The sequence below is a fragment of the Mizuhopecten yessoensis genome, unplaced genomic scaffold, assembly GCF_002113885.1.
Source record: "Mizuhopecten yessoensis strain PY_sf001 unplaced genomic scaffold, ASM211388v2 scaffold4991, whole genome shotgun sequence".
NCBI lineage: Eukaryota > Metazoa > Mollusca > Bivalvia > Pectinida > Pectinidae > Mizuhopecten > Mizuhopecten yessoensis.
Genome location: NW_018405823.1, coordinates 5,349 through 16,473, shown reverse-complemented (window position 1 = coordinate 16,473; position 11,125 = coordinate 5,349). Strand labels below are relative to the sequence as shown.

The following is an 11,125-nucleotide window of genomic DNA, read 5'->3' as shown; positions in this document are numbered from 1 at the left end:
ATCTTGTAACACAGTTTGGTTTGGTTTGTTTGTCCTATTAACAGCAATGTTTTTGGTGATGGAGGAAAGCTGGAGTTACCGGAAAAAATCTTTGACTTACGGCCAGTACCTGTCGACTGCCCCACGTACATGAAGGTCTTCAACTGACGACCCAGTGGTGGAGGGCTAGTGGTAGCAGAATGTCAGACGCCTCAACCGCTTTGCCACTGCGCGTGGCCCCTTTGTAACACAGAGATGGTCTTGTGATCTTGTCCATGAACTAACATAACACCAAACAGCTGTTTCTGAATATGTATTTCTAAACACTTTGAGTTAACTGCATACTGCCTTAATTTATATAGAGGTTAAAATTAAACTATTGTATGGACCCTTTTCACACTGCAGGCAAAACACTATAGAGAAAATTTTACTGTAGTTTTTTGTATATACAGTAAACTTCCGTTTTTTCCATTTGGATATACATGTAAGTATAGAGACTTGGCCAGGGTACTAAAGTTGACCAGGTAGCTCTGTTGGTAAAGTGATACATGTAAGTATAGAGACTCGGCCAGGGTACTAATGTTGACCAGGTAGCTCTGTTGGTAAAACGATAGGATAATGATCAGAGGTCCAGGGTTTGAATCCCGGTCTGGCCCAATTGATTTTTCACACTAAAAACTGAGTTGTTGATAACTTTTATTAATTTTATCTTTAGATTGTTTTGTAAATGTTCTAGTATTAAGTATTTGGTATGGTTTCTTTTCAGAAATGATTTATTAAAGCTATAGTCAAGCCAGATAGAAAAATCCAATTCAAATTTATTAAAGAAAATTGTGGTACAGGAATGTTTAGAGATAGTTAACAGGAATATGATGTATTTAGGACACACATTTATTTTTGTTGAAATGGTGCGGGATCCTTTAAGTTATTTAAATAGAGAATATATGTACATACTGACCCCAAAAACAATAATTTACAATATCTGGCTGTGGTACAGGGATCCTTGAAATTGTTTAACTAGAGAATCCATCACCAACATGTTCAAGGATACATACATACACTGTCAAGGTCATCCATGATGCTTGTAAAGAAGTAGGAAATTATATTGACAAGAACCTAACAAATGAATTACTCTGTGTGGCAAAACACATGTACATGCATTGTGAAAATTAATACAAAATCTCAGTCAACTTCATTTCAAAATTTTCTTTTACATTTTTATGCTTGAATATTTTCACATTACAATGTACATTTATTTTATTTTCAATTTTTAACATAATAACACAAGACAAACAATACAAATGCCAAACAGTGGATATTAATTGACTCAAAGTTAAAAATGCCAGAAAAGCTTTCTACAGCTTACAATCTAAGGGAGACAATTCTCTATTTCTAACAACTACTCCAAACCGTATTCCAGTCAGAGTTATTAATTAAATTGAATAGTTCTGATATTTCAAAATAACAAATTTAAACTATTGACTTACATTACCTTATTTGTATAAAAACTTTCTGCATTAAAACAATGTTTGGCAGCACAGATTATCCAAGATAATTTAAACTTACAAGTCCTTTGTCAAAGCTGTTTGTGTTGTGCACCTTTCAAAAGTGTCTTCAATTCTTGTGTACCTATAAATATGTCATCAATGTTTGTGTACCTATAAATATGTCATCAATGTTTGTGTACCTATAAATATGTCATCAATGTTTGTGTACCTATAAATATGTCATCAATGTTTGCGTACCTTTCAAATATGTCATAGATGCTGGAAGACTTGGTGAGGACATTTTCCCGCAAACTCTGGGCGAGATCAGATTTTGTTCCTACTACTTAGATTGGGATTTGGTTCCCAGCAAACTGTTCCGGATCATATTCATACCTTAAGCCGAGGAAACGTTGTTAAGTGCATAAGTGTGTACAACGATCGTGTTTCAACAAAGAAATATGATATACAAAATGTATGATGTTTTTTACATGGGTGTCCATTTGCATATGACATTTATGAAACAGGACTACAATTTTTTCATCTTTTTAAACTTCTAACTAATAAATTGAAATATTTGTGACCAATTTCATAAATCACATATAAAATAGATCATTATAAAACTGTACTTTACATCTAGAAAACTGGCTTCAATGAATCTGAAATTCTGAAACTCAATCCTTGTTTCATTTAATAAGGAATATTTGCATTTTCAATATTTTTGTAACCAATAATAAAATTATCACAAAATTGTGTTCTTTGTCTTCGTTGCTAGTAATCAGAATTTGTTAATTTCAACAATCAGATCAATATAATTGAGTCAATATCATGAGAAACAATCTAAATAACATGAACAGTTGTCAAGTTTTTGATTTGGTTTTGCCTTGAGCAGTATCACTATTGCTCTGATATGATGATAGCCTCTACTTGGAGAAAGCAATATTCCATGTTTTGATTTAAATGTATACGTATCAAAAAATGTTTTCAATCATTTCACCACAGCTTTTGTTCTGCATATTTAAATAATTTTTTAAGCATAAGACTGAAATTTTTCTACATATTTTAATATGTTTTTAGCATGAGACTGAAATTTTGTCCTTAGACACACTGGTCTGTATCACTAATATTTTTTTTTATTTCTTAGAAAATCTTCAGCGATATTTCTGTAACCATTTCAGTGCCTTACCCATTGTTGTCCTTGGGGTTGTCACGGTTTAGGACCTCCTGTAACCATTTTTGTAAATTATGATGTGATTTCCTGTTCGTCAGGTCATGGACAAGAATGATACCTGCAGAAGTTGATATGTTTTTTCCTTTAAGACACAGCATGACATACTTAATTATGAATCCCTGACCCACTGCAGGCAAAACACTAGAGACTCAAAAAAGCCCACAGCATCTTTTCTTATGCATGCAGCATATACTTTGTAATAGTTCTGGAAAATCTTTTCAATGCACTCTCAAAATTTTAGAGATAAAAATAATACAGTTTATTTTTTATTTTTTGTCAACATTTAACAACAACAGGACTTTTTTCTCCTTTATGCAATTGTGTTGACCATTGAATAAGTATATTTTGTGTTATGTTTCAAATGAAATATCTTTCTATCAAATAAGAATTGTCTTGTTTCCTTTTTCTTAATTTAAAAGGAAAAATTAAAATTCATAACTTCATCAAAATGTCCGCAAGATGGGAGTTTCTTTTCAGAAGTGTTTTTGGTGCAGTAGTACAGGGATATTTAAATAATAAATAAACTTTTATTGACAAAATGAAAAGTGTTTGTAATCTCTCTCTCTCTCTCTCTCTCTCTCTCTCTCTCTATATATATATATTATTATTCTTATCACACCAAAAGCCTGGAACTCGAGGCGGCCATATTGTTCAATGTCGCGGTCACGTAAACCCTTTAGATCTACATAACCATGTGGATTTTTGGCGAGAATTTTTAAAATAATGTGATTTTATCGAAATATATCATTTTTATTATTATTATTATTAACGTCTTTCTGTTCTCCTAAATATTAGGCGTCTTTCTGTTCTCCCATATTTCGCCTTTTCATTTATTTAGACCTGTAAATCCTTTATTTAGATTTGTAATACTTTATTTAGCTAAGGGCAATAAATCTATTATTAAGGGGCAGCAGACCCTGAATATGGTACAACGCACATCACCTTAGTGTGACTGATGTTCACCAAGATTCATTATCCTAGCTTAACTGCAGGCAAAGTTATGCTATGGTCATTCTTTTTAGAAAAGGGCAATAATTAAGGGGTTGTTTTATGTAATTAAGGGGTTGTGGGCCCTGAATGAGGTACCGTGCACATTGCCTAGTATGACAACTGTGCATACCAAGTGAAAGTTTCATGATCCTATCTTAAATGCTAGCAAAGCTATGCTCCGGACACAACATTTTAGCAAAGGGCAATAACTCTGTAAATAAGGGGTTGTGGCTCCTAAATGTACAGTGCACATCGCCTTAGTATGACTGATGTACACACCAAGTTTCATGATCCTACCTTAAATGTGGATAAAGTTATGCTCCAGACACGAAAAGGACGGTCGGACAAAGCGGTAACTATATGCTCTACCGCAAATTTTCGGGGAGCATAAAAATCATAATATCTTTAAAAAACAAAATAATAATACACCCTACTGCAACATGACTGACAAACATTTGGAGTATAAACATTAACTCATCCCCTATATTCTAAATTTCCTTACAGAAGATTGATATAAAAGTGTTTCAGATCTTTTCAATTCATGCAAGCAGCTTTTAGCTTTCTAAACTCAAGTATGATGGAAGGAAATTCCCAAATTGTCAAAGAAAATTTCTATTTACTTACGAAGGAGGGTCCGACTTTTTTAAAAGGGATGTGCTTTCATCCATTTTATTATCCAGGTTCTGTATCTTTTGTACAATGTCCTGTCAACAGAATTATCAGAAAGTTTTATTTTACAACATTGTCAACTGAATGTGTCAAATGTCTTAAAACATCTTGTCAGCAGAATGTGTCAAATGTCTTAAAACAACATCTTGTCAACAGAATGTGTCAAATGTCTTAAAACAACATCTTGTCAACAGAATTAGTCAAATGTCTTGATACATTATTCTCACTTGTCAACAGAATTATCAAAAGATAACAAGTTTTAAAGATTATCACACTGTGTTTTCAGGGTTTGTTGTGAGCACGTGATTAAAACAAGAGACCACAGAAGGTGGACTTGAGATTTTATTCATGTGCTTATGATAAGATTTTTTTAGGCCTACTCGAATGATTTACAAGCACGTTTAGACTGCTTAATATTGTCATACCACCGGCGCGGCGTGTTTCAACCATGTTACTATTAATACACACAGCCAAGGTCAAGGCCAACTTGTTACAGAAGTGAGGCCCATTACGGGGTAATTCACCTGGAGGTGCAGCAAAGGGAATGTACGCATGTATGTATGTAAGGCTTTGTACCTTCATTTTGAATGTAAGTATGAATGTGAGTATGAGTGTTAAAGAAGACAGTGAAAATAAAGAAAGAATAATATAATTACTAGTATTAAGAATGAGAGAAAGTATGAGATCCCTCTTGTATGAGGACACATGATTATGAAGATGCTGATCCTGGGGCTCCCCAACCGGCAGCATCCTAAATGTGCTGGGGAAGTAAAATGTTTGAAAAAAAAAAATGTTGAAAACCACAAACCTTGGAAGCACAGTGTGATAAACTGTTTATCATCATTATACTACTACTGTATATATTCCTCCATTTAAAAGGTCAACGACAAATTTCATATTTTTCATTTGACTTCTAGGCCTAATTATCATTGAGATTCACAGTAGGTGACAAAGGTACACAAGTAAGGGTTGTATATAAGGATTATACTTACGCAAATTGAGTTTTACTGGCGACGCGTAGCCGAGACAGTAAAGCGGATATTTGCGACAGTATAATCACAATATACCATAGCAAATTTCAATAAAACAGTAGGGTAATCACCATTCTAATTTATATCAACCAAAACCACCTAAAGAAAAGATGATTTTAAGATATTTTTGAGTGTTTTCTTCAAATTCTGGGTCTCCCTGCTCTGGATTGATGACGTCAGAAATTGTTCAAACTGAGGTGGAATCAAGTTAACCTTTTGGGGTCACGCTATTGTTCATGATGTCATGAATAATCAATTTCATGACGTTTCAGGGTTAGTCGGGGTCATCGACGTCACAAACAATGGCCATTCTGGCTTCATATGCAAATGAGAATTTCCAGACAGTATATCGTGGTTTTACTGTCGCAAATTATTTTGATTCACCAATCAAATGCCATGTTATATCTCAAATGAATTAGAATACAAAATTTACACAGAGGCACACCATATAAACGGAAATTGTTTAAAAAGCTATTTATAAAACAATGCTTGGCCATATACACACTTTTACGCTTTAAATCGTTTTATATTTGTATCATCTTAACACCATTGTTTTCATGATTTTTTAATCATTTGATTATAATGGACTTTTTTTTTCTGATGCGAATCGTTATTTTTTTCGGCAACGAACAATACTATTCAATGTATTCAAAACAGTGTCGTAGTGCGGGTCCCAAATGGGGATTAATTTTGGTAACAAAGTTGTTAAGTTTTTTGTTTTTTTTAATACAAGTAGATTTCACCATGACTTATATTAAAATATCCATAATTACTTCCATAAGTCTCCATAAATATATTGTGATGAATTTAAGAGTGTTTGTATCCCATTCAGTTGCCACTATAATGTTTATATTGGAGACAACAAAACGCAACATCTTGCAGCAAATTCGAAAACAATAGGTCACATGATGAAAAATGTGTACTATGCACCTATACAAATATTTCTTGCCAATTAATGGGTGCTGATTTTAGCAACAATAATTGAAATTACACGACTGTTGTGTGCTAGAATAAGTTTAGCAGAAGACAGGTAACACCAAAGTCTGTTGTCATGTGTACAGGACAACGGGCATGAGACGCATATACATTTGTCGTCTATTCACGAAAACTGGGACCAGGAAGCTCATTGATTGTCATGTGTACAAGACAACGGTACGGAAAGCGTTAAACAGATCATCAAAACATAATAATTGCTTCAGAATTTCGTTTTGATAAACCATGGCCTGACCATTTCAGAAGAGAAACGACTGATGTGGTTAATACTTACATGCATGAACTGGTAGTAGTTAGGCTTCGTCGTGTAAAACATAGGATGGAACGGTCGACCATCCCTACCAAACTGTGCCTCTGAAATTATGGCAAAAAGCTCAGTCACGATTACTCATGATTTATCTGATGTAATAACCTGACAATATAAACTCTGACATTATTATTTTCGTGTATATCTATACCACCTTCAAATTCCTTTCTCCATACACATAACTTCTCTGCACCATTTGAATATGACAAAATTAAAGGTCTGTACACGACACCTTGTGGATGATACAAAAAGTCTCATCTAATGACTTTGATGAAGATCAAAGGAATCATGCAGCAGCATAACGGTAAAATTGACAGGTTTGGCGGTCAGGTGTAATCTTCAAAGGACAGGTATCAGCAAAGTGATTGGTCAGTTGTTTATACCTAAAACCAATCAAATGAATTACCATGAGCCTTTACTTTGTGACATAGTCCAAGGGTACAGAGAAGATAGGTGGCCTCAGATAACAGTTCAAACTTCAGGTCCAACAAAACACATGTCGACCTCATCCCCCGTCAACAACTGTATGCTGTAGCACCTTGGTGTCATACTTACTCTTTTTGTGGGGAAGGACTTCATCTGCTTCCTGGAAAATAAACAAAACGTCCATAAATCAAAGATAAGATAGATAGCAGTGACATACATAATCAATTAAAAGTCAGCTAAGACTCAGAGCTATCTAGCAGCTTATGGAGAGGACAGTTACTCAGAAAAAGGTAAACTTGACCGAATCTGAGATCCTCATTTGGTTGAGTAACTAGTCCCTAAACCGTCATATGGTGCATATGTAAGACCAGGCAATTGCTATATTTGTTGTATTGAAGCAGAAATTGACTTAGTTGACTGCAGGTGACCATATTGATATCGGATATCTTAATTGTGAAAGTAAAGAGGTCATGGGTTTAAGCCCGTGTCAATGCAATCCATTGTTGAAAACATCTTAAAACATGTATTTCAAACTATATATGTCAAGATACTCTGGTTTAGGCCATCCTTCAGAAATTATTTGTTTGTGATTTTAGATTTTTAGATTAAAAACTTAAAATTGTGAGCATGGAAACTGCAAACAACTATTTTCTTTAAGGTTGTTCTTATGCAAAATTCTTGTGATGTAAAAATTTGTTGATGTTTAAAGGGTAAGCTGGGACAAAATTTAAAGATTTCCTCGACAACAGATGTGTCAGAAAAGAAGACTTTAAAACAAAGGGTGGTCTGGTGGCGCAAAGGACAACGCACTTGTCTTTCACCAAGGCGGCTGGGGTTTGATTCCTTGATTGGACATGAAAAGGTGTGGGGTCACCTGCTCCACCATGTGGGTTTTCTCTGGGTACTACTTTTTCCTCCCACATAAAGCCCCATCCTCACTCACGTGTAAACATCTGGGCCAACAAGAGTGATTAATATAAGTTATGAAAACTTGTTTCATAATTGTTGTAAAATAAATAAAGTTTATATTGATTTAAAATAAAGAACTCACCAACAAGTGGGGATGAGCTCTTTTGTCAAACATTCCCGACGGCATGAGGTACCTGACCGCAATCTTGGCATGTTCCTTTGTGAAATCGTCATGGTGAATGCCCATCATGTTGGCAAGATGTCGTCGCCCAAGATCATAATCAGCTGTCAGATTGTCCTTCTGATTTTCTGAAATTATATATAATTACATCCACAAATGACTCGTGATGTGATGCATAACGTAACAAAGGTTTATTTTCAGACCAATATAAAAATAAAGTATCTAGGAAGTTGGTTTATATGATGACAAGCGTATTTAGTTGTATTTATACTTAACTGTTTAAGATGTTGATGGACTTATTACCAGACTATCTAGGGCTTATTGCCGGATCAAAAGACCCTCGTGAAATTCATTATAAAAGTGTCTCATGCTGCGAGGAACTTAGGCAGGTTTATATTTTTGAGTATCTGATCATGAAATCATTAAAAATGACATGTATGCATAAATGAACAGAAACGTTTAAGACACTGTTGGTCTTAATATATATGACAAACCGTATTTGACAGCTGTTTCCAGGTAGGCCTTCATGGCATTACTGATCTTCCGCGCCTTGTCTCCAGAACCAAACGGATCTACAGTGAGCTTTTCGTGTGTCGTCCCAGAGCAATGGATACCACACTGAGATATTAAAAACACTCTGTTAAAAATATTTTCTCAAAAGCAGAAGGAATATCATTAAAATCACAATTACCTGTAACACCTTAACAAACACAATAGTTCCATATTATCTCCTCTTTTGTCAAGTTTAGCGGACTTACTAGACAAGAGTTGATTGTTAAACACAGGCCGGACGATATCATGATACGGATAGTATAGAAAAGTAATGAACTCATTTAGAAAAATGGTCATCAACTTTAATCTGTCACAGAATTGACAAGAAGCAGACTATTCTCACAAATTATAGTTTTAATTAAAGCTGAAAGATAGACTTTCAAAACTTATAAAACACTCCATTTAGAAATGTGATTTTTGATGCGAGGATGTTGGTGGAGTTGATTTTCTGACATTGAGAGCTTTCTTCGTACCCATTTTGTATAAAGTATTATATTAGTTAACCTATTTTTGACAGGAACATGAGACTTGGAGAAAATTTCATAAACAAAAGCATGATTTTGGGAAAACAGAATGGTTTTGCAATGATTTTTGGCGAATGCAGTAAGAAATAACTAGGGGAAGAGTATACTGTAACAGGAAAGAGAATAGTGTGCTTCCATCGGGGATCGAACCTTTGATCACAAGGTTCCTAGTCCGAAGCTCTACCACTGAGCTAAAGGGAAATTCCCTATAGCTCGAAGCTAGAAGGCGAACGTAATCCTATGTACAATTAATATAAAAACTGCCACTCTTTTCCCTCCTTTTTAAATGTGTGCTTCCGCCGGGGTCAAACCCGCAATCCATATGTTCCTAGTGGGAAGCTCTACTATTGAGCTAAAGGGAAACTCCCTCTAGCTCGAAGGCGACCGTAATCCTATGTACAATAAAAATATGCCACATAACTATAACTTGTATAAGGCCCCAAATTCAATGGTATATAATTACATACACATCATAATTGAGGGTGTCATTTATACCAGGAGTCGATTAAAACCCCTAAAATGGATAATATTTCTCTCTACACATCAGGATAAACCACAGGGGCTGGCAACGATTTATATGGGATAAGAATAAAAATAGTGAGAAAAATTACGTACATAACTGTACATAACATACAGTTACGTATTTTTCTCACTATTTTTATTGTTAACACATATAAATCGTTGCTAGCCCCTGTGTTATTTTATGTACAGTTACGTATTTTTTCTCACTATTATTATTCTTATCACATATATAAATCGTTGCTAGCCCCTGTGCTTCAAGGTTAACATCAGGGTAAGTCAGGAAAATTAACCAAGGGGCGTGTTAATTCACTTAATATATTTATATATTTACAGTGAAATGACCATTGAATTATACCTACTCTTGAGTTAAGATTAAGCGTCGTTCCTTGTGAATTTGATAAAATTTTCAGGAGCTGCCTCCACGCCAATAGCCTGGAGCTGGAGGCGGCCATATTGTTCAATGTCGCGGTCACGTAAACGCTTTACATCTACATATTATACCATGTGGATTTTTGGCGGGAATTTTAAAAATTATTTGATTTTATCGAGATATCGTTTTATGTATTTATGGGCCCCGAGACCCAAATACGTTCTTATTTTCGTCCGCGCGTCCGTACTAATTAGTCATCTTTAATACTCGCTCTATTTTTGGCTTACCGTCTTTCTGTTGTCCTATATTTCGTCTTTTCGCCCTTAACTACGCCAGTGACGTATAATACGTATTATTATACGTTTCTGACTACACTATTCATTACACATAGATAAAACAAATCAAGTTCATAAGCTAAACAGATATATCTGGAGGATATTGATCCAGTTCTCTTAAAATCATCATTTTTTGAATCAAATCAGTATTGCCTGAAATTTCATAAAAAAAACTTTCAAATGAATTGGTTCTAGTTTTGACATTTTCGTTACCTTATATATTTCTGATCCGTGCATTAATATAGGGTTAAAATATCATATAATGCAGGGACAGTATATATTCACTATACGTCCCTGTATAATGTAAACGGCAAAATCATTGGAAGGTGATAGTTTTTATCTTTAATATGTAAAACAGCTAGAGATGGATATCTGGTCTTGTAAGGAAAGCTTCCGATTACATGTTAAAGAGCTATCTTTTTCATTTAATTTCACATGCCATTATTACCAAATGTCTGTGACTTGGCCATTATGGGCGGATTGGTCGAGTGGTTAACACTCAGGCCTTCCACGCAGGCGGCCGGGGTTCGATTACCAAAGTAGTCGTACGGATATTCAGAGAAAGTGTTGCTTTCCTGCCCACACACCTCCAACGAACACAATTTTATTGATTAACGTATAT

At 34.8% G+C, this 11,125-nt stretch overlaps 1 protein-coding gene across 1 annotated transcript; it reads right to left on the bottom strand.

Annotated features, from left to right (window-relative positions):
* Positions 1 to 4,304: 4,304 nt before the first annotated feature.
* LOC110450100 (28S ribosomal protein S9, mitochondrial-like) lies at positions 4,305 to 10,252 on the bottom strand. Its single transcript, XM_021497355.1, has 6 exons — positions 10,158 to 10,252; positions 8,695 to 8,818; positions 8,162 to 8,328; positions 7,240 to 7,270; positions 6,652 to 6,731; positions 4,305 to 4,388 (listed from the first exon to the last, which is right to left on the bottom strand). The coding sequence occupies exons 1-6, from the start codon at positions 10,248 to 10,250 to the stop codon at positions 4,305 to 4,307; spliced, it is 579 nt and encodes a 192-aa protein (XP_021353030.1). The 5' UTR covers positions 10,251 to 10,252.
* Positions 10,253 to 11,125: the final 873 nt, after the last annotated feature.